We start from the raw sequence: 23,164 nt of genomic DNA on the forward strand, positions 1-23,164 counted from the left end.
GAGGCCGGGGGGTCTCAGCCCCAACGCCACTATGCAGGCAACTTCGAAGCAGTGGGGCCTGCAGCCCTGGGCCTTGCCGGTCATCGTGAACATCTCGGCGGCCGGGGGCGACACCCTGGACTTCAGCCCCCTGGACGAGTCCTCCTCGCTCATCTTCTACAACGTGAACAAACACCAGGGCAACAACAAGCAGAAGAGGTCTCGGATCCTCCAGGCCGGGACGCCGCTGGGGCTCATGGCCTATCTCTACTCCAGGTACTCGGGGTCCAGGGTCAGACAGGGCGGGAGGCTGCCCCGGGTCAACCAGCAGGAGCGCCTCTGAACTTCAGGGAGATTCCGCCCACGAGGTTCTCATCCCGGAGGAACGGCCGGCTGGGGTCGGACCCCCACTTGTTCTCAGGACACTCCCTGCAGGGTCCTCATCCCTGCCCAGTTACCCTTTATGGTGGAAGGCCCCCTTCTTCCTAATTTGGGGGGGTAAATTTACTGATGAGATCCCCCCCAGTCCAAGTCTCTCACCTCCCATCAGTTCCCTCCACCACCATCAGCCTCAGTTTCCACATGTGTAAGACGGGGTGAGTGCTGGGAGAATGCCATGTGATCGTGAGTGTAAAACGTTATTAAAGTGTACAGAAAGGGGAGATCCTTGCAAGCCCAGCCCTGCCTCCCTGCTCCCCAGGGCTTATGTTCTCCTGAGGGAAAACCACTTTTCTCATCTGCAAAAAAGAGGCCTGGGACCAAGCATCCTCTGAGGTCCTTCCAGGCTCAGACCCCAAAATGCGAAAGGCGTACTAGAAACGCCGCCAAAGTAGGGTGTGACTTGGTGGGCAGTGTGGGTCACCGATCTGGTGGGCGGCAAGGGCCACTGATCCGGTGGGCGGCAAAGGACACTGATCTGGTGGGTGGCGTGGGACACTGATCCAGAGGAGGCCCCAGCGTCCACACTCTGCTCAGAGGGAAATGCAGAATTTGGGGGGGGAGAGGACAGAGTGGCTCCCATGGGGAGCACGTTCTGGGAGGAGCCTAGAGAGGAGCCTGGAGCTGGGGGAGGAGGAGCCACAAGTGGAGGAGACCCATGTCTGCAGGAGGACAGTGGAGAGGAAAGAGACCGGAATCGGGGAGACCGCAGTGTCTCAGGTCAGGGAGACCCAGAAGAGCAGGATAGCTTGGAAACTGGCCGGTTGTTTTCAAGAGGGAGACGCAGCTGAAGAGTGTAGAGACCAGGGTCCCGTGCTAGCCTCCTGTTCTCTGTATTTGGGAACAACAGTTTAAAATGTTCAAGGGCCCTCCGGCCAAAAGTGAAACCAGGAGGCCCGTTGCCCCGGCGTCACTCATCATCGCCCTGGGAGTGTCCGCGATGAAAAAAAGAAATTAAGGCCGTGAGAAATTGAGGGTGAGGAGATCGAACGACAGCTCAGTGCAGATGACAGGATGCTGTGCTCTGAGACAATCTTCCAAAAATCCACTGGAAGCAGTTCTCGGCTTTAGCAACGTTCCAGACATGAAATAAAGCCCCACAAAGCAGCAGCGGTTCTCTATTCCTGCCAAAGCCCGCAGCAAGAGGCGAGGAGAAATTCCATCTAAAATAACTGTAGCCAAAATACTTGGGCGCCCACCTGCCAAGACAAACCCGGGAACTACATGGTCACAAAACTCTTCTCACACAGATAAAGTCTGATCTAAACAACTGGGAAAATACTGATTGCTCATGGATAAGTCGAGCTAACATAATAAAAATGGCAATTCTAATTTTTTTTCCTGAGGCTGTTGGGGTTAAGTGACTTGCCCAGGGTCACCCAGCCAGGAAGTGTTAAGTGTCTAAGGCCAGATTTGAACTCGGGTCCTCCTGATTTCAGGGCTGGTGCTCTATCCACTGCACTACCCAGCTGCCCCTTAATTTTTTTTTTCTTAATAAAAGTCATCCAGCTTCAAGGTAAGAGCCTGAACTAAGGTAGAAAGAGAAGGGCTCAGATACAAAATATGTGGGGATAGACTGAAGGGTCCCCAGCAAATGATGAGATAATGGGAGGTCAACATAAGAGATGATGAAAGATGTGATTGGGAGGACTGGGAGCCTGCAGATGGTGGATGATGGTGGCAGGTGGCAGATGGCGAATGGCAGATGGATGATGGGCTTCTGGATAGAAATAGAGAGGCTACAGAAAGGGACCAATCTGATAAGGGGAGGCAAAGAAAAGATGAGTTTTGTGGAAAGATGAGGGCTAGAAATGGGGACTTGTTCATTGTGGTCTTCAATGGTCAACCGACTAATTTGTGAGCTCTTATTAAGAGCCAGGCAGGGGAGAGAATCACAGAAATAAAAACTTGTCCTCCTCAGGGACCTTCTATTCTTTAGGGAAAATGTGTTCACAATAAGAGGCCCAGGAGTTTGTTCAATGAGCTGCCGTAGCGAGGGCAGTCATGGAAAGGATAAGCAAAGGCATAGGAGGTCTTGAGTCTGGGGAGGGAGAAGGAGAAGGTCCAGAGCCTTAGGGGACTCACGTGGATAGGAGCTGACCCCTGGTCACAAACCAACAAATGGGACTTCCAAGCCAGAATTCAGCACCTGCCCCCGGGGTAACAGCACCCCAAGTGCTGGACCCTTTCTGCAATGTGAGTCCGCACTGGTTGTAGATGGCGAAGGAACAGGCTTTGGTCCCTCTGAGCCTCCCAGCCTGCACATAGACAAACAGACCCTTCGAGTTGGAAGTTACATCAATGGCCATGCCCGATCCAAGCCATATAGAACCAGCTGCCTCTCCCCAGCGTCACAGCAAGGCTCAGCTTGAAGACTTCAGTTCAAATCCTGCTGATGCTTACTGCCTAGTTATGGATTTTTTTAAAGCTCCCTGCCTCAGTTTCCTTATCTCAAAAATGGATATAATACCCACATCCAATGGCTGTCATAAGGATAAAATCAGGTATTTGTCAAAACATTTTTAATCTGACAATATTTCACTTTGGCCCATTACATGTAAAAACAATTTTAACCTTTTTTTCCCCCCAATTTTGAGCTCCAAATTCTCTTTCTCAGAAAGCAATTTGACATAAGTTATAGATGCGTAGGTCATTCAAAATATATTTCCCTTTAAGTCATTCTGTGAAAGAAAGCAAAGACCAAAGACAAAGCAAGAAGGATTTTCGCTCTGCATTCTCTACCAGTTCTTTCTCTGGAGATGGACAGCACCTACAAAATTGTGTTGGCTCATTATATTGATGAGAATAGCTAAAAGTGGATCATTGCACAGTTTCCATTACTGTGCACAACATGCTCTGGTTCTGCTCATTTCACTTTGCTTCAGTTTACAGAAGTCTGTCTTGGTTTTTTCTGAGAGCATCCTTCTCATCTTTATTTTATTTTATTTTTTGCTGAGGCAATTGGGATTAAGTGACTTGCCCAGGGTCACACAGCTAGGAATTGTTAAGTGTCTGAGGCCACATTTGAACTCAGGTCTTGCTGATTTCAGGGCTGGTGCTCTATCCAATGCGCCACTTAGCTGTCCCATGTTCATCATTTCTTAAAGCACAATCATATTCCATCAAAATCACATAGAACAATTTGTTCTGCCATTCCCCAAATGACGGACATCCTCTTGATTTCTAATTCTTTCCCACCACTAAAAAAAAGTTACTATAAACATTTTTGTACACAAAGATCCTTTTCCATTTTTTTTTTATCTTTCTTGGATACACACCTAACAGTGACATTGCTTGGTCAATAGTTTTAGGCATGGCTTTATAACCCTTTGGGCATAGTTCCAAATTGCTCTCCAGTCAGTATACAATTTCACCAATAATACATCAGTGTTTTAATTGTCCTATGTCTCCTCCGTGTCATTTTCCTTTTCTGTCATATTAGCCAATCTGACAGGTGTGAAATAGGAATTCAGAGTTGTTTTACTTTTCATTCTCTCATCAGTAGTTATTTAGAACATTTTTATTAGTAGAGAGAGCTTTGATTACTATATCTGAAAAGTTCCTGTCCGTATCCTTTGACCATTTATCAATTGAGAAATGGCTTATTTCTATAAATTTGATTAATTTTTTATGTTTGAGAAATGAAATCTTTATCACAGAAACTCACTGTAAAATTTTTTTTCAACTAATCGTTATCAACTATGTATTTCCCTTTATCCTATTTTACCACTGTTTATATCCTACTCTCTCTCCTTTTATCCTATTTTCAAGTGTTTTGCTTCTGATTTATCTCCCCAAAATTGCCTTCCCTTGTATTCTTATTCCTTTCCTTTCCTACTTTACTGTAGGGTAAGATAGATTTCTACAACCATGTGTATATATTATTCCCTCTTTGAGCCAATTCCAATGAATGTAAAGTTCATGTGCTTCGCTCTCCACTTTGCCCATTTTCCCCTTCACTGTAAAATCTGATTCAGACTTCTTTTATGTCAGATAATTTATTCCACTCTCTCTCACTTTCTCCTTCTCCCAGTGTATTCTATTTTCTCATTCCTTAATTTTATTTTTTTAAATAATGTCCTCCCATTCAACTCACACCTCTACTTTCTGTGTTTACTCCTAATTGCCCTAATGGTGAGAAAGTTTTTAGGAGTTGTAAATAGCATTTTCCCACATAGGAATATAAACACTTTAACCTTATTGAATCCTTTGTGTTTTCTCTTTCTTGTTTACATTTTATGCTTCTTTTGCATCTTGTCTTTGAAAGTCAAATTTTCTATCCAGCTCTGGTCTCTTCCTCAGGAATGCTTGGAAGTCCTCTATTTCATTCAATGCACATATTCTCCCTCCCAAGAAACAATTATACTTTGTATAATTTGCTGAATAGGTGATTCTGGGTTGTGTTTAATCTTTCTAATTGCCCTAATAATGAGAAAAATTTTAGGAGGTGTAAATAGCATTTTCCCATATAGGAATATAAACACTTTAACCTTATTGAATCCTTTGTGTTTTCTCTTTCTTGTTTACTTTTTATGCTTCTTTTGTGTTTGAAAATCAAATTTTCTATTCAGCTCCCTTCTCTCCTTCAGGAATGCTTGGGGTCCTCTATTTCATTCAATGTACATATTCCCCCTCCCCAAAAAACAATTATACTTTGTATAATTTGCTGAGTAGGTGATTCTTGATTGTAATTCTTGTTCTTTGCACTGTGAAATATCATGTTCCAGGCTCTCCAATCTTTTAAATGAGAAGGTATTAAATCTTGTGTTGTCCTAACTGTGGTTCCATGATATTTGAATTGTTTTTGGCTGCTTGCAATATTTTCTCCTTGACATGAGAGCTCTGAGATTTGACTATAATATTTTCATTTTGCAATCTCTTTCAAGAGGTGATCAGCGGAGTCTTTCAATTTCTATTTTACCTCCTGGTCCTAGAATATCAGGGCAGTTTTCCTTGATAATTTCTTGAAGGATCATGTCTAGGCTCTTTTTTGACCTTGGCCTTCAGATAAGCCAAATAATTTTTAAATTATATCTCCTGGATCTATTTCCCAGGTCAGCTGTTTTTCAGTGAAGTCTTTCACACTGTCTTCCCTGCTCTTCAGAGAGGCTTTGTTGTACTAATGGTCTTCCTGGCACTAGGACCCAGATCAAAGTATAAACAAGGCAACAAAATCCTCCCCCTGCCAGCAAAGGGAGGCCTGTAACCTCCTTCTGACCCATTATCTGGTCCCCTTCCTGTCTGTAGACTTAGAGGTCTGAAAACTGCCGCTGTTGCCACTATTCGGTCACCCCAAAGCCTGCTGAGGCTGGACCTGAGCTGGCAAGGCCGGGGCCGGGCTGCTCTCTCACCCCGGTGAGCAATAGACCTCTGCTGCTGACCTAAGTCGTCCTGGGCTGGAAAATTGTTTCACTTCATCATTTGGTTTAGAATCATTATTTCAAGGTGCTTTGGGGGAAAGCTCAGGTGGGTCCCTGCCTTTACTCCTCCATCTTGGCTCTGCCTCTCCTGTGAGGAGATTTTGCAAATCTTAAGACTGGCTATAAGTAGATTTGAGAATCATCAGCACAGTAACAACAGCTGAGTGAGTCAGAGAGGCTGAGAAAATCTCCGAGTAAAAGAGCAGCAAAAGTAAAAGAGCAGTGGAACCAAGAAAATGGCTTGGAGCCTTAGGGGACGTACAGTCAATGGGCATAACCTCAGGAAAGATCCAGTAAAAGAAGAAGGAGAAGGGGTGGTCAGGGAGGTCAGAGGAGAGCCTGGGAGGGGCAGAGGCAGAGACAAAGGTGGAGACAGGAAAGAGACTTAAGAGGCAGAGAGACAGAAGGAGAGGCAGAGTCAGAGACGCAGAGTAAAAACCCTGTGACGAGAAAGTCAGAGGCAGGGAAGAAGAGAGTTGGGGATCAGGAGTTATGGGCAGTGAGGAGTCGGAAGCCAGACCACAGTGGAGTCAGAGGAAAGAAGGAATGACAAAAAAGGGGGCGAGAAGGATGTGGCTCATGGAGAAGGGCTTGGTTCTGTTCTGTCTTGAGAACGGGGAAACAGAGAAGCAGGTAAGAGGTGGGGGGATGGTGAGGACAGGGGTCCCAGAGGAGGTGTCCTGCTGGGGCAGCTGGGGCACCTTGAGGTCACGGACACACAGAGGAGGCCCCTCTTCAGGGGAGACAGGGTAGAGGAGAAACAAGGGCCAAAGGGCACGGGGAAAAGCAGGAGCTTGCCACCGATGGTCGCCTTTTTTCAGGGAAACATGACCCCAAGTTCTCAGATGTGAGGGGCTGGGGAGGGGATGTCATAAAGGTCTTGAGGAGGGTTGGAAGCCTGAGAAGGGCTCCTGGGGTGGGTGGGAGGGGGAGCCCATGAGGGCAGAAGAGGGCCTAGCAGCGGAGAGGGCTCAGTGGAGGTGGGAGGCAGGATTTGTGGTGAACAATGCCTTTCTTAGGGGAAAGATGGCGAGCTGGGAGTGGTAATGGTACAGCCGAGAGAACTGGACAAGCTGAGTGGCCGGCACTCAGTGGAGCCTGAGCTCAGCCCCAGTCCCAGGGGCTTGGGGATGGTCTGTGTCTCTGGAAACCCAAGATAAAATCTGATACTAGGGCTGCCGTCGACCCGAAGTCCGGAGGGCCAGGGAGTAAGCTAAATGACCGAGTCAGGATCTCCAAAGGAGGAGAATAGCGTAAAGGGGACCCCGAGGCTTATTAAATAAAGGCAATGTCTGTCTGTCCCTGGCTACATCCCTGTGTGTTCTTGTATATGTCTCTGTGTCTGTTTCTCTGCCCCGGCCATGTGTCTGTCCCTGAGTGTGTCTCTGTCCCTGGGTGTGTGTCTGGCTGTCCCTGTGTCGCCATCCTGCTCCTGTATGCCTGCTGACCCCTCCCCCCCGAGGCTGGCTCTTTAGCTGAGCCATGCCCATGGCGCCCAAGAGCAAGGCCCTGGTGCGTCCCGGAGCGTCACGGGCCTCCCTCTGCTCTTGCAGTGACGCTTTCCTGGAAGGTTACGTCCAGCAGTTCCTCTACACCTTCCGGTACTTTTGCACCCCAGAAGACTTCCTGCAGTTCCTCCTGGACAGAATCGACAGCACTTTGTCCCGGTAAGTCGGGAGCCCCTGCTGGGGTGGCCAGGAGAGACGGCCTTGGCCCCCGGAGCCGGGTGGGCCCACGGCACGCCCTCAGACCCTGGGCTGCCAGTCCCCGCCTTGTGGCCCAGACCTGGAGCAATGACCGGAGCTGGGCCGGAGACCTTCCTTCCTTCCGGCCTTGCGTCCCCGTGCCCGTCTGGCCCAGATCCGGGGCCCCGGTGGCTGGGGAGGCCTCTGGATGAGGGGCCCCCCGACACAGGCCCCGGCCCCGTGCAGCCCAAGACCCAAGGCGGCTCCGCGCAGGTAACCCCGCCCTCCCTCTCCCTTCTGTCTGCAGAGCCAACCACGACCCCACCTCCACCTTCACCAAAATCTATAACCGCAGCTTCTGCATCCTCCAGGCCTGGATTGAAGACTGCTATACCATTGACTTTACCAGGAACTCTGGGCTCCTGGAAAAGCTGGAAGAGTTCATCTCTTCCAAGGTAACGCCTCAGCTACGCAGCCCCAGAGCCAGCAGCGAGCAGATTGGGGGGCCGGGGAAGGGCCGGCTCGGGCTGGGGCGGCTCCCCCTGACCGCGCGCTGGGCCCTGGCCAGGTCACTCCCCGGGATGGCTACGGGGAGCATCTGCGCTCCTTTCTTGAAGTGGCCACAGACGGCAAGTGTGAGGGCCCCTCCCGCCTCGGGGACCTGGAGGACGAGAAGGAGGCCGACGAGGACACGTGGTCCCTGAACGCGCTCTGCAAGAAGCTCTCGGAGGAGAACCTCTCTCGGAAGGTACGTTCTCTCTCCCCAGACATGCCCAACTGCCGGCACGGGCACCATGGACCTGTGGGCTGGGCAGCGCCAGGGCAGCCTCTGTGGGCTGAGCAGAGGGTTGGGCAGGCGGGCCTTCGGATTCCTAAGAGCGCCCGATCCGGAGCTCCCCGCCCTCCTCGGGGACAAGCGCCCGATCCGGAGCTCCCCGCCCTCCTTGGCAGGGCCGGGCTGGAGGGAACCCCCAGTGCCACTGTCTTGGCAGGGTTTTAACTGGAGGCTCCCGCGGGGCAACGGCTTCATCCTGCCCCACCACAAAGAGCGGCCGTACACCATCGCCTCGGCCCTCCCCAAGCCCTGCTTCCTGGAGGAGTTCTGCGGGGCCTATGGCAAGGGCAGCGAGAAGGGGCCCTACTTCCTCACCGAGTACAGCACCCACCAGCTCTTCAGCCAGCTGACCCTGATGCAGCAGGTAAGGACCTCAGGAAAGGGAGGCCGGGGAGAGACATGGGGCCCGGGGGGGCGGACACGGGGCCCGGGGGCAGCCACTGCCCCCGCTGCCCTGCACTGCCCTCGGGAGTCCCCGCGCCCCCCCAGGACGGGCCCGGCCCGTGGAGCTGCCAGTCAGTGTGAGGGCCACAAAGGCCCGGCCTCCTTGCCGAGATGGAGTCCTCCCGCAGCGCTGCGGCCACTGGGGAGCTTGGCAAGGCTCCAAACGAGGGCACTGACCCCCGGGGGGGGACAAGCTGTGGCCTGAAGGCCGTGGCTCCCACCGGCCGCCTCTGCATCCCCAGTGAGGAAGGCCCGTTACCTCCCCCACGGTTTTCCCTGTCTCCTTTTCTTTTCTGCCACTAGAGGGCGCCCAAGTGGAAGGCAGAGGGCTCAGGCTGGAGAAGCGGCCCCCTGGCCCCAGGACTGGGTGGGGTTCCCCAAGCCAGGGGGAGCTAGCTCAGGGAGAACAGGGCACTCCTGCCCCCAGGGACGCTGCTGGAGGCCAGGCAGAAGATGGCGTTAGCAGGGGGCGCCCCCTGGGCCTCGGGCTGACCCTCTCCTCCTGGGCCCCAGCCCCAGGATCCTCCAGCCCCTCCTGGCATCAGTGTCTGGGAGACGTGCCCAGTCTCCCAGAGGCCCTTCCATGTCTGGCTTCCCACCCTGGGCACCCTCCACCAGGAGACCCCTGCCCGGGAGCCTCCTCCACCTGGGAGCACTCCGGCCGCACCCCAGCCCTGGGAGTACCCCTGCCCGGGCACCCGCCCAGGGCCTCCCTCGCATCGGGCCTCCCTCCCATCAGGGGCCTTCCCCCCACACACCACACCACCCTGGGCCCCCTCCCACCCGGGCACTCCCCCCCCTCCACCGGGGCCTCCATTCCCCCTCCCTGGGAGCCTCCTCCACCCCCGGCGCCTCCCCAGCCCCAGGGCACCCCCTCCACCCGGGCACCTCTCCCATCCGGGAGCACCCCCTCCGGCCCGCGGGAACCTGGGGCACAAGCCCCTGGCCGCTGAGCAGGAGGACGCTGGGGGACCGGCCCCGGTACCTTGGAGAGCGCCGGGCAGGCCGCCTTAGGAGAACAGGCGGAGGGGGCACCGGCGCTGACCGGGGTCCTTTTCCCCACAAGGAGATGTTCCAGAAGTGCCATCCAGTCCACTTCCTGAACTCGAGAGCCCTCGGTGTCCTGGACAAAAGCACGGCCATGCCCAAGTGAGTGCGCGCCCGCGGCCGGGCCCGAAGGGGGGCCGGAGACTCCCCGCCAGCCTGGGCCTGGGGCTGCCCGGGAGGGAACGGGGCAGGCGGCAAGCTCCCGCCCCCGCCAGGGCGGCTCCCTGATGCCGGCTCCCTGGCACCGCCTCGGCCCGGCCCGCATGGCCCTGGGCCCTGGTCTCCCTCCCACTCCTGAAGGGTCCTGAAGGAACCCTGAATGTGCGGCCTCGGGGAGGCGGGGGCGGGGCCTCTGGAGGGCGGGGCCTGGGGCGGAGCTTCGGGGGGCGGGGCCAGGCCCCGCCCCTCTCACGGCCCCACGCTTCCCGCACAGATGCGCCTCCTCAGAGTCCCTGTCCTCCAAGGCCGGCAGCCTGTTCCTGCCCAGTTACGTCCAGGACAAGTACCTGCTGCAGCTCCTGAGGAACGCCGACAACATCAGCACCTGGGTCGCCGCCGAGATCGTGACGAGTCACACGTCCAAGGTTGGCCGCTCCCCAGCCCCCCGCTAGCCAGGACCGCGGGCAGCGCTTCCCGTTCCGTCCTCCCTCCGCCCATTCTGCAGATGGAGAAGCTGAGGCCCTGTAGCCCGGGGCACCCGGCCGTTCCGAGTCTGACGAGCCCGGAGTCCTTCCCGTGCTCGCTGTTGCTCAGCGTCCGAGCCTCGGCTTTCCCAGTTTTCTGGCGTCCAGTAGATAAAGGGTGGAAAGATAAGTGGGGGGAGGGAGAGAGGGGGGACACGGAGTGGAAGGGGCAGGCGGAGGAAGGGGCCGTGCAGTCACTACAGACACTTCCCAGTCCGGGGTGGGGGCTCTGGAGTTCTCGCTCACTTCAGTGTCGGGCTTAGCCTTAACTAAGGCAAGAAAACGGGGAGGCGCTGTCAGAGGAGGCGCTGTCAGAGGAGGCGCTGTCAGAGGAGGCGCTGTCAGAGGAGGCGCCGTTGGAGGAGGCGCTGTCAGAGGAGGCATTGTCAGAGGAGGCATTGTCAGAGGAGGCTCTGTCGGAGGAGGCGCTGTCAGAGGAGGTGCCGTCAGAGGAGGCGCCGTAAGAGGAGGCGCTGTCAGAGGAGGCTCCGTCAGAGGAGGCACTGTCAGAGGAGGCGCCGTAAGAGGAGGTGCCGTCAGAGGAGGCTCTGTCAGAGGAGGCGCCGTCAGAGGAGGCGCCGTCAGAGGAGGCGCTGTCAGAGGAGGCGCCGTAAGAGGAGGCGCCGTAAGAGGAGGCGCCGTCAGAGGAGGTGCTGTCAGAGGAGGTGCTGTCAGAGGAGGCATTGTCAGAGGAGGCATTGTCAGAGGAGGCTCTGTCGGAGGAGGCGCTGTCAGAGGAGGCCCTGTCAGAGGAGGTGCCGTCAGAGGAGGCGCCGTAAGAGGAGGCGCTGTCAGAGGAGGCTCCGTCAGAGGAGGCACTGTCAGAGGAGGCGCCGTAAGAGGAGGTGCCGTCAGAGGAGGCTCTGTCAGAGGAGGCGCCGTAAGAGGAGGCTCTGTCGGAGGAGGCGCCGTCAGAGGAGGTGCTGTCAGAGGAGGCGCCGTAAGAGGAGGCTCCGTCAGAGGAGGCGCCTGGGCGGCCCCTGAGGTCGCCCCTGCTCGGACCAGCGGTTTCCCAGGGGCCCCGAGAGGTGGAGCCCCCGGCAGCGGGGCCCAGAAGCGGCCTCCGGCCGGCACCGCAGCTTGGCCTGGGGACGGGCTGGGCGGCCCAGGGCAGCCCCCGCGAGCCGAGGGCGCCAGGGAGCCTGTGGGTCTGACCCGAGGGCCACGGCCGGGGACCTTCATCCCCTCCCAGGCAGTCAGGGCTCAGACATCCCAGGTGTCGGGGGCGGGCCGGTGCTGGCCACTCTGAGAGCACACACCGGGGACTCCCGGCCTCGGGCCGGGGGGCGATCAGAGGAGCGGGGCTGGCTAACCCTGAATGCGCGACACTGATTAGCCGTGAGACCCTGGGCAGGTCACCCACCCTGTCTGCCTCAGCTTCCTCACGTGCTGGAGAAGGAAATGACTCCATTCTCTGCCAAGAAAACCCCAACTGGGTCACGAGAGACGGACGGAACCCAAACCCCCCCACCACCCCCGGGCTAACCCTCTGATGGGGGACAGCGAGCCAACGGCTCAGTCCGGACAAGCTGTCCGGCAAGCCATAGGAAAGGTTGGAGGGGGTGGGGGCAGCAGGCTGAGGAAGGCGCCCCTCCGGGCAGGGAAGGGTAGGAAGCCTGGGAAGGTGGCGCTGGGAGCCAGGGGCCGGAGGGGGAGGACTTTGTGCAGCGCCTGGAGGCCGTGGGGAGCCCCTGGAGTTGGTGGGGTGCCGGGCTCAGCTTTGGCGGCAGAGGGGAGGATAGGCTGGAATTGGGGGGAGCCTGAGGCAGGCAGACCCCCCCCACCCCAGCTACTGCCCTAGTCCAGCTGTGAGGGGCTAAGTCTGGCCCAGGGGAAGGGGGCGTGTCCGGGGGGGAATGCTGCGCCGGGGGCGTGTGCGGGGGGGAGATGCTGCGCCGGGGGCGTGTCCGGGGGGGGAATGCTGCGCCGGGGGCGTGTCCGCGCGCGCCCTCTGCAGGAACGGCGACATGCGGGAGGAGGGCGGAGGAGGGTTCTCTTTGGGCACTGGGGGGCGTCTGCCGGCCCTCGGAGGCCGGGGGTCAGCAGAGGGACGGAGGCGGTTGAGCCAGTGAGGAAGGCTTCGGGTGTGGCCCAGCCCCCGACTGCGCGGGAAGCCTCCGCTAACGCCCCGCCTGGGGGGAGGGGGAGCATCTCCAAGGAGGCGCCGCCTCCACGCTGGGGGAGGGAGGGGCTGCGGCCGGCGCGGCTGCCCCCTTGTGTGCCCCGCCTGGAAGGACACCAGAGGGCCCGGGAGCCGTTTGGGAAACCGAGGCTCGCGGCTTCAGCTTGCGCGCGCGCCCCGCCCCGCCCCGCCCCCCCCTTTAAGGCCGACTCCCTTGTTCCATCCTCATTTTGGCCAGAGGGGGGCAGCAGAGCTCTGCCGGCTGCATGTTCCCGCGGCCTCGGGCGGGGCGGCGCCTGGGCGGGAGCCCCTCCCCCCTCCCGGTCGGCGGCCGGCCGCTCTGCGGGGGCTGGGGGGCTGGCCCCGGGGAGGGGACGAGGGGCGGCCGCAGGCGCGGGGGGGCAGCCCGGGCCCGAGCCCAGGGGCCGCTTTGTTCAGGCGTCCGATCCCGCCGAACGCTTCGGGGCCCTTTTGGCCGCTTTAGGTCTGTACGTGTGCGTTGGGAGCTCATTTTACAAATGGGGAAACTGAGGCCGGCAGAGAAGGGGCTTGCCCGGGTCACAAAGCTAGGGCGGGGCCGGGTGTCGGTCCGGGCGCGCCCGCCGCGCGGCTGTTAGTGATGGCCGCCCTTCCTCCCCTTCCGTGACCGAAGAGACGTTCCTCCAGACTCAGGGCCGCGCCCAGCACACAGCAGGTGCTTACTGAGTGCATGTCCCCCGCCCCGTGCCCCCCCCCCCCCGCCGGAAGCCAGCCACGGGCCGGGGCCCGCCCCGAGCTACCGCCCCTCACCCAGAAGGAGCCCGCTGAGCCTCCGGCCACGGAGCCCTCCGGAGAGAGCCTCGAGCGAGGACTAACTTCTGAGTGTCAGCAAGTAGTAAGCTCCCACTGTGTGCAGGGCCCTCCTACTGTGTGCAGGGCCCTCCTACTGTGTGCAGGGCCCTCCCACTGTGTGCAGGGCCCTCCTACTGGGTGCAGGGCCCTCCCACTGGGTGCAGGGCCCTCCCACTGGGTGCAGGGCCCTCCCCTCAGGCAGCTTGTTGGGGGCTCTCCCTCCTGGAAGATACCATGGAAAACATCCAAGAAAGTGAGAGCAAAAGGAAGGAGCGACTTCTCGAGATCATAAAGCACTGCGGGGCTGACCCCGGCCTGAAGTCAGCCAATGGTGCCTGAGGGTTAGAGCGCGTCTGGCCTGGGGCCGCAGGGACTCGGGCTCGGTCCGTGTCATTGGAAGGTCATTGATGACCTGAACAACTGCCGCCCCCCCCAGGGAGGTTATCAGAAGCAGGCAGTCCCTTCTCTGCTCCCCTGCCCCTCCCCAGCCGCCTGCCTCAGGGTCCCCACTCCGGTCCATCTTCCTTTGGGCCAGGAAAGGGGTTTTCCGAAAAGCCCGGGCCGGCACCGGGGCCACCCCCATCCTCCCCAACTGGACCTGCAGTGGCTCCCAATCCGGGACTCTGCCCAAAGCCCTCCCAGCGCTCCTCCTTTCTCGTGGGCTCTCCTCCGGCTGCTCCTCCTCCCAACTTGGGGCAACTGCCCTTCTCAGGACGCTTTTCCCAACCCACTCCAGGAATTCTCTCCAGCTTATCCTGCGTTTGACTTGTTTGCACCCAGTAGTTGCGAGGGCCTTTCCCAGACGGGAGTTCCCCAAGGGATCGGTTTCTTTGTGCCCCCAGCGTGAGGCTGGGGCCTTTGCTCCTGGCACAAGGTGTTAATAAATGCGACCCTTTAAGAGGGCGCTGTGTCCCTTCCGATGGTCAGACGCGGGCGGGAAGGCCTGGGACGGGATCAGAAGAGAGGAGAGAGGCAGATGACCAGCAGGGGCTTGTCCAAAAGCCCGGCCTGAGGTCCAGCGCTTCGAGGGGCCCGCGTTTGGGTCACATCCAAGTCCCGGACACCCCCGTGGGGGCGCTGGCTCGAGGGGTTTGCCTTTCCTTCTCCCGCCCATTTCACAGATGAGCTTCTGGGTCAGGTTCCTGCTTAGCTCTGCGCCCACTGCGGCGCCTCCTGGCGGTCTTAGAGCACAACTTCCCCATTTGGCCAAGAAGGAAAAGGCAAATTTGAATCCAAGGCTCCAGAGTCCCTTCGGCACCGAGCCGGAAAACGGGAGCAAGGGGGGAGAGGGGGGAGGGGGGGAGGAGGAACAGCGGCCTCCCCCGGCCAGAGACTGCTGGGATCGCCACAGGCCTGGGAACCAGAAGGGCCGAGACCTGCCCTCGCCTCTGGGAGCAGAATTTGGCAGTCCCCCGGGCCTTAGGGCTGCACTTGCTTAGTGCCCTCAGCCTCCACCTCCTCACCCGGAAAATGGGGGTGCCCTCGGGAGCACTGAGGAAGAAGTCACCAGAGCTGCCACAGGCCCTGTCAGCCACGGCGGGAGGGAAGGAGGCCGCAGGAGGCTGCCCCCAAAGGGCCCCCACTCCCCTACCTGCCCCTTGTGCAGGAACCGTGCCAGAAGACTGGGAGAGGGGAAGGGAGGGATAGGGAGGAGGAAGGGGGGAGAGGGAAGCAGCTGGTGCCCAGGGCTGGGGCCGGGCCCCCCCTCCGTGCCCGGGGCTGGGCTGGGCTCTCCTTTCCATGCCGGCAGGCCTGGGGGCCCTGGCCGGTGACCCAGACCCTTTGCTTTTCCAGCTGCAGGTGAACCTCTCCGCTCAGGCCAAGGCCTCCTACGAGCAAAGGAATTTTTCCACGGCCATGCAGATCCTGGGGGGCCTGGAGCATCTCCTGGTGAGGCAGCTGCCGGTGCGTGAGGAGCGCCTTGTGCTGCGGGAGGGCCCCCGGCCGGCTCCTGCCTGGCTGGACGCAGCTCACGAGGCTCCTTTCTGTGTCTCTTAAAGGCCTGGAAAATGCTCCCGGCCAAGATCGCAGAAATCATGGAGGAGCTCAAAGCCGTAGAGGTATGGGGACGGCCCAGGTATGGGGACGGCCCGGGCTCCTCCTCCTCCTGCACCAGTTCTCTGGGCCGGCCTTGGGGGGGCGGGGGAGGCCAAGGGGCCGCTGCCAGTAGGAGGCGCCCCAACAGCGTCGGTGGGTGACCCAAATGTGGGCACCCTGCGTCCAAACCCGACCGCCCCCCTGCCAGCGCATCCCGGAGCGACGTGGCTGCCCCTCCCGGGCTGGGCGATGGACGGAGGCCGTCACTTGTGGCTTATCCCAGGGAATGGCGAGGGGGCGCCCGCGGGCACCGGCTGCTCCGCTGGGCAAGGCTGTGGGGGAAGGTGTCGGTAAATAGCCCTGCGCTCTCCCCTCCCCCCCAGAGGAGCTGGGGTAGCCCTGCCCCCGCCTGCCCCTGAGCAGCGCCTGGGACCCCGGCCGAGACAGGAGAGCCAGGACCGAAGGAAGGGGCCAAAAGCGCCACTGATAAGGTGTCTGCCCTCTGCTGGGCACGGGCGCAAGCGGTCGCCCTGGTCCCCGGGGCCTCTCTGGCCGCGGGGGTCCCAGAAGGCCCTTCTCCTGCAGGTGTTCCTCAAGAGGAAGGCCTGATGGAAGGTTAGGTTCCGGACTAGCCCACCCTCCTTGACCCTTGGCTAGAATCCAGCAGTGGAGACCGGGGTTACCATGACCAAGGAGCCCCAAAATGGAGGGGGGCCCGGCCGGGAAAAGGGGGAGTTGGGATTCAGGAAAGGGGGGAGGGGGGGCCCGGCTGATGGGGGGGGAAAGTCGGGTGGGAGGGGAGGGGACCCAGGTTGGATGAAGGGGGGGAGAATGGGGCTGGGGGGGAGGGGAGGGCTGGGACGGAGCAGAGGGAGTCTGTGGCTGCTGCCCAGGGCGGGATGTACGCCCCAGGAATGGCCCTTCCCCAAGGAACATCGCCAAGGTGGTGAGCCAGGTGCACGCCTTCCAGGAGAACCCATACCCGTTTGCGGCAGACCACAAGCTGCAGTCGTACCTCAGGCAGAGGATCGCCCGCTTCAGCGGGGCCGACATCTCCCTGCTGGCCGCCGACAGTCGGGCCAACTTCCACCAGGTCCCTGGGGAAAAGCATTCCCGGAAGATCCAGGACACGCTGCGCCGCATGAAGGCCACGTTTCAGTAGCCGCGGCTCGGCCGGCCCCGCGGACATCGGGCTGGGGGGGCAGGAAGGACCCTGGTCGCCGTCTCCCCTGCCCCTGAGCTGCCCCTTCCTCTGTCCCCACCCAGACCGGGGGGTGCAAATGACCTACAGCAGAGCCAAAGGGTGGAGGGCACTGCCCAGCATGGCAAGGGCGTTACTCTATCAGGCCTCTGGCGGTGGGCAGGGGGCAGGGTGTGGCCCCGGACGCCAGCTGTGTGAGCCTGGGTCACCTCTCCCTGCTTGCCTCAGTTTCCTCATCTGTAAAATGGACTAGGGAAGGCGATGGCCAACCACTCCAGTATCCTTGACTTGGTCCCGACTCAGCCACATGGACTTTTTGGTCCTGGCTCACCCTGGGTTCTTCCTTCTCTCTGGGCAAAAGATCCTCTGGCCACTCGCTATGGGCTTGTGGGGGTAATGGGGTCCCCACTTCTGCCCCCCAGGCCCGCCAGACCCCCAGCCCACCCCTCCTCCCTCCTTTCAGCCCTGGGCCCTCCGAGGGAAGCCGGCCCCAGGCGGGGGGGTGTTTATTGTCCCAGGCCCTGCAAAGCGGGAATTGTTGGGATCCAGGAAAGCTCCTGCCGCCCCCTCTTCCCCTCCTTCCCCCTTGGGGCACAGGAGCTAGAGGTTGGTTTGCCAGGGTGTAGACACACACACCCCTGGTCTCCCCCCGGGCCGGGCCTCCTGTGCCCCTCGCCCCGGCCGGGATTCCCACCTGGGAGTTAGGCCCCTGAGGGTCCCAGGAGGTCCTGGCCAGAGTGGGGGGGGGGGGCTCCCATCAATCACCATGGGCACACGGGCTCCAGGCGAGGCTTTGGCCAAAGGCCTTCATCCTTTCCCCACAAGGGACCGGGTGCTGGGGTCTTCCTGGGGCTTACCTGGCTGTCGATTCCCTCTGGGGGGAAACTGGGGACTTTCCGCCCCACCCCCAGTGATAGGGCAGGGAGCGCCTGCTCGCCCACTTCTGGAAGAGGAGGTGCCCCCTGTGGGCAGTGAAAGGCCCCGTCTGTGGGGCACGCGGGGGTACAGCGGCCCTACCAAGGACCCGGCCCCCACAAGGGGCAACAGCCAAAGGGGCGCCTGTGCTGCTACACAGACAGACACACAGACACTCACCCCCCCCCCAGGAGGGAACTTAAAGGATGAGGCTCAGAAAGCCCCCCTTCCTCGGGCCACCCCCAGGGCTCAGGCCTCTCCCGGCCACCCGAGACAGACGAGCAAGAGCTGCCCGGCTTCCCAAGGGCCAGGAGGCTCTGCCGGCCGCTGCTCCCCTGCCCCAGGAACCCCGGGGGCCCCAGCCCGCCCCCCGACCAAGGGACTTTCCAAAATGGTGCCCTGCCTTGGCTCCATGCATGTCCCCGCCCCGCTGCTGCTTAGGGCAAGGACCAGCTCCCCATCTATGGCCCCCAGGTGGCCTCCAGCCCCCTCTGGGGAACACCTCCCCCTCCTGTAAAACTTACCTCATCCCATGAGCCTCTGCTCTCCTCTCGGGGTCCTGGGGCTGTCGGGGAGGGGCCACTCACTGCCCGGGGACTTCGGACCCTCGCCTGGAGAGGGGCCATAATCCTGTACCCCCTCAGCTTGGGAGACCGGCTTTCGGGATTCACTGGGGCCGTACATAGCCTGCTTTGGGGAGGGGATGAACGTGGGGAGCAGGGCAGATGGGGGGGCTGAATGCCAACTGGCCAGGGAGCAGGCCCAGGGGCCACCCAGCTGGTCCCGACGTCCCTCCCCTAGGAAGGGAGCTCTGAGCCTGAAATAGAATTCAGCCGGGGTCTTGTCCCCCACTAAGCTGGGCAGGAAGCCCCACAGAAGCACCGTAAGCCAGCACCTGGCGCCCAACGTGTCCGGGCCCCTCTGCTGGGGTTTGTGGCCCCCTTTGCCAAGGTCTCCCTCAGTCCCAAGCTTCCTTTGTCCGCCCTGTAAGTTTGAAGGATCCCAACGAATCTGGGATGTTGGGTCTGTCCCTCCACGTGTCCCCACAAGTCAGGGAGGGGCCGCCAGCGGCGCTCCCCCCGCCCGCTCCGGCATGGCTGCTGCCCAGGCCCACTCGCTGCCCGCGCCTGCATGTGTGCGTGCATCCCGAGGAGCTTCCCCTTCAGCTGATGGATGAGCAAGCTGGCCTCGACCCCGGGCCCACTGGGCCATCGGCCAAGGCCGGACCCTGAGCTGGACGCTGAGCCGGGCCCCGAGCCGGACCCTGAGCCGGATGCTGAGCCAGACCCCGAGCCGGACCCTGAGCCGGGCCGGAGGGGAGGGCAGTGCAGACGCTCAGGGATGGCCTTGCCTTTCTTGGGGAAGTGGAGGCGCCCTTCACCCCGCGCTGCTGTCTGCATGTCCTCCACGATGCCGGTTTCTAAATAAAGCCATTTGTACCCAGGCCTGGCTCTGCTCGTGGCCCGCTGGGGGAGCCAGCCCAGTCCCAGGTCAGGGCTCCTCCCTACCCTGAGCACAGAAGGCTGCTCGGAGCCCCGGGACGGCCAGGCCCGACTGGGAAGGGGGGGGCGGGGCGGGAATCATCTGGGCCCAAGGCAGCCCCCCACCTGGCGGGTTGGAGCCCTGCCCAACCCCCCCCCCCCCGAAATCCTATGACCGCCCTGGGCCTCAGTTTCCTCCTCTGTAAAAGGTTCACAGGCGCCCATTATCCCATGCGCTCTGGGGTTACCATGTGACTGCAGGAATGCCCTGAAGGTCTGGGACCTCCCAATCAGCTTTGCAGATGAATTAAATGGGAGGAGAGGAGGCTTGGGGCATGGGGAAAAGGTCAGAGGTCTTAGTCCCTCCCCCCAAACTAAGAGGCAGAGAGACCTGGAATCATCCCGGGTCTGGCAAGGGAAGGACAGAAAGAACGGAAATGCCCATGAAGCTTCCGGTGCCCTCAGCCCTCGGGCTCCTGCTGCCCCCCCCAGTGCCCTGAGATCCAGGCGCGCCCCCACCCAGTGCTGTAGACGGCCTCCCCCTCCCGGGCGGCCAGGTTCTCCGGGTCCCCCACCCAGGGCACCTTGTGCCACCTCCCTGACCTCTGGCCCCGCCCACGGCACCTGGGAGGGAGCCCGAGGGCAGCTGGGGGGGCCCGCGGGCTGGCCTGGCGCTGGCAGGGCCCCGTAGAGGAAAGGGGCCCGCGGGTTCGGGGGGGAGGGGCGCCCTCCCCAAGTCCAGCAAGTTCGGGGGAGGGGGGGGGGTTCCCTGGGGGAGCCAGGGCCGGATTGGGAGCTAGTGGGGCAAAGCCCGTGGCTCTGGTGGGAAGTTAATGGGTTCCCGCCTGTGGCCCAGGGGAGGGGTTTCCCCCTTAGGGGGCCTTCGGGAGGGGGTCCTGGCCCTCGAGTCCCGGCGGCAGACCCTGACCCCCGGCGGGGTGGATTTGGGGTCGGGCCGGCCAGGAGTCCCAGCTCGCTCACCTGCTCCTCACGGCCCCGCCCTCACCCTCTGAGCCCAGCCCCAAAGGGGGAGATTGGCTGCTTTGGCTCCTGAATCTCGGATCCCTGGCCCGGGAGCGTTCCGGCGGGCCCGGGGGGGGGGGCTTTTAGCTGGGACTGAACCCCAGAGGGCTAAGCCTGCGTCTGCCGGGAAAAGCGGGACCCCTGGGGAATAGCTTCCCCCTCCCCTCTCCCTCCCCCCGCCCCCTTCCCCCCCTCCCCAGACCGAGGGGGAATGGAGCCGCCACTTTCTAAAAGGACTCTTCCCCGACGGAAGGCCGCCTCCCCCGAACAGGGGTCCCCCGGCCGGTGGGAGCCTCCCCCCTCCCCACCAATGACCCCTTGGGCTCCCTCGGTTTGGGCCTCTCTTGGCGACGCCCTCCCTCTCCATTCCCCCCCGAAGGCGCTTGGGTCAACATGTCCAAACCAAGTCATTCTCTGCCGGGGGCGGGGGGGTGGGGGGGGGAGGGGGGGAAAGGGCCTCCCCCCCCCCAGCCCCCGCGGCTCCCTTCCAGGAGGCCCCCCATGTCTCCCCAGATCCCAGGCTGCAAGGGGCCAGAGACTCCCTTCCCTCCAGGGCCCCCCATGTCTTCCCCCAGATGCCCACTGCTGCGGGGACTGACCCCTTCTGCCCCTGGCACTGCCCACCGGGCTCAGTCCTTTGTCACCTTCCACCTGCACCACTGCAGCAGCCCATCCTCCATTCAGTAATCTTTCTAAAGCCCAGTGACCATCACCCCCTACTCAACCACCTGCCGTGGCTCCCTGAGGCCTCCAGGAGCAAATGGAGAAGGCTGCCTTCCACACCCCGGCCTCCATCTCCCGGCCTCAGCACCTGCTGCTTTCCCAGCTTCCGAGTCCCAGGCGAAAGCCCAGCTCCCCCAGAGTCTTCCCCAAGCCCCCCTCCTCCCAGGGCCTGCCCTCTGTTCACTCTTTGCCATCCATCCTGCAGGAAGCTTGCTGGGATGCATCTGTTTGCATGGTTTCTTCCCCCTGAGACTGGGAACCCAAGGGCAGGCACTGTATGCAGTGCCGGGCACACAGTAGGCATTTAATAAATGCTTATTTATTAAACATTTATGAATCAACAGGCTGGTTCCTTCCCTGCTGGAGTCTAGAGACATGGCTCCAGCCTCTCCTTCACAATTCTATTTTAGGTGCAGGGACTGAAGACCAACAGGGTGAGCTCCGGAAGGTCAGGCAGCTCCTGACACCTGGGCTCTGCCATCTTGGGGCTGAGGAGTGAGGGCTCATCAGCTGTGAGCTTGGTGGGACCGAGGCCCCACAGCACCGGGCAGGGTCAGCCAGTCTCCCACCCAGACACCAAGGGGTGGGGGGCAGGGCCGGGGGGGGGGGGTGTCCCTCGGAAGCCTGCTGGGAGCTACTGCTGGCCCGAGCCGGTACTAAGCAGTGGGAACAGAACAAAGAAGAGGTGTTAAAAAAAAAAAAGTGAGCCAAGGAAAAAGCCTTAAGAACTCTGGTCTGGGCAGTGACCGGCCAGAAGTCCGGCTTCCATCCCTGAGCTTTCCCCACTGTTTACTGCCACTCCCATCCTCAAGGACCCTCTTTCTCCTTTTCCAGAACAGAGCCCCTCGCTTCTCTGCTGAGCTGCCTGACACCGGGCTGGGGCCCTCCTGCAAGCCCCCACGACACCATTCTGGGCCCCATCAATTCCTGGACTCAATGACCATCTCAGTGCAGATGATGACCACATCCTCATGTCCAGCAGTGATCTCGGGGTCTAGCAGTGATCTCTCTGTCCCCCAGTGATCTCTGTCTGTCCAGATTCCCTGCTCTCCTATTGCCCAAGAGCTCCACTCGGATGTCCAATCAATGTCAGGCTCCAAAAATCATGGACCCCACCAACAGACCTGCCCTCTCCACCAGGAAAACCAACCTCTCTCACTCCCCCAGGCCGTGCCTAGTCCGTTCTGCCTCCACACGGGGTGAACTTCCCGTTTCCTCCCCACACAAACCACTGCGCGCCTTAAGCACTCCCCGGCCCGGAGCAGGGAGAGGAGGAAGCATTCACCTCCTCTGTGTTCCGGAATTGTGCTAAGCACATTTAAAAATAATATCTTACTGGAGCTTCACAACAACTCTGCCACTAGATGCTGTCATAATCCCCATTTTACAGATGAGGAAACTGAGGCAAACAGCCTTAAGTGACCTGTTCGCATAGCACAGCTAGAAGGCGTCTAGGCTTCCACCAGCTGCTTCTAATAGCTTGCCAGATAGGATTCTCACCCCCAGTCTCTCCTGCTCAGCTCCCGGGAGCCAGAGCAGCCACACTGACATCCCCGAAACAAGAATTCCTGGGGGGCGCCGTGTTTCCTTCCTCCTGTCTCCCATCGAGCCTCCAATACCCTTCCGAGATTGGCTCCGCAGGGCGTCGGCTCAGTGACTCCGGTCCTGGGGCACGTGCTGCCGCGCGTCTGTTCCTTCAAGGCCCCGGATTAGGGATAGGACAGAGCTGGTTCTTGATGCTGTTCCTCTCCGCACCTTTCAGAACCCTGGTCTGGGCTCCCCTGCGATCCCCCCCCTCACTCTCTCGGGCTCCCAACCACGGAGCCCCTGGCAGTGCAAGAGCAGTGATGTCCTGGAAATGGGACCGAGAAAGTTCCCATCCCAGAGGCAAGTGGGGAGGGGCCGGTCCCAAGTCCGGGAGAGAAGGTGCTTTCCGAGGAGCCCGGACCGAAAAAATCTGGGGAAGATGCAGGTGGACAGTTCTCACCAGCAGCGTAGGAGCAGAGACCGCAAAGTCCCCAAGTGCACAGGCCCTGTGGTCACTAAGCTGCCCAGAGCCCGAGCCGGCCCCCAGGTGGCCAGAACCACTGCCCCGGAGGTCACCCTAAGGTGGCCAGGCCACGGACCCAAGGTCACCCGGAGGGCCCAGCCCTGGGGCTAAGGCTAAGGCTAAGGTAACAGGAAAGCGACATCAAAGTCACCCAATCATTAACCACCTCCTCCCGTGCGCCTCCTAATCCCGACCATTCCCACCCGACAGCCGATTCCTTTCCCCATTCCCCCGTCCCATCTTCCTGCTC

General features: G+C 60.3%; 1 protein-coding gene across 1 annotated transcript; it reads left to right on the plus strand.

Annotated features, from left to right (window-relative positions):
• The first annotated feature begins 31 nt into the window (after positions 1–31).
• LOC111718943 (kinase non-catalytic C-lobe domain-containing protein 1-like) lies at positions 32–16,130 on the plus strand. The gene is made up of 10 exons (XM_031949404.1): positions 32–255; positions 7,391–7,504; positions 7,830–7,977; positions 8,091–8,270; positions 8,515–8,721; positions 9,868–9,950; positions 10,282–10,432; positions 15,279–15,389; positions 15,485–15,544; positions 16,107–16,130. Exons 1-10 carry the CDS (start codon positions 32–34, stop codon positions 16,128–16,130), a joined length of 1,302 nt encoding a protein of 433 aa, XP_031805264.1.
• The last annotated feature ends 7,034 nt before the right edge of the window (positions 16,131–23,164 follow it).

This window comes from Sarcophilus harrisii, chromosome 2 (genome assembly GCF_902635505.1).
Source record: "Sarcophilus harrisii chromosome 2, mSarHar1.11, whole genome shotgun sequence".
Lineage (NCBI taxonomy): Eukaryota > Metazoa > Chordata > Mammalia > Dasyuromorphia > Dasyuridae > Sarcophilus > Sarcophilus harrisii.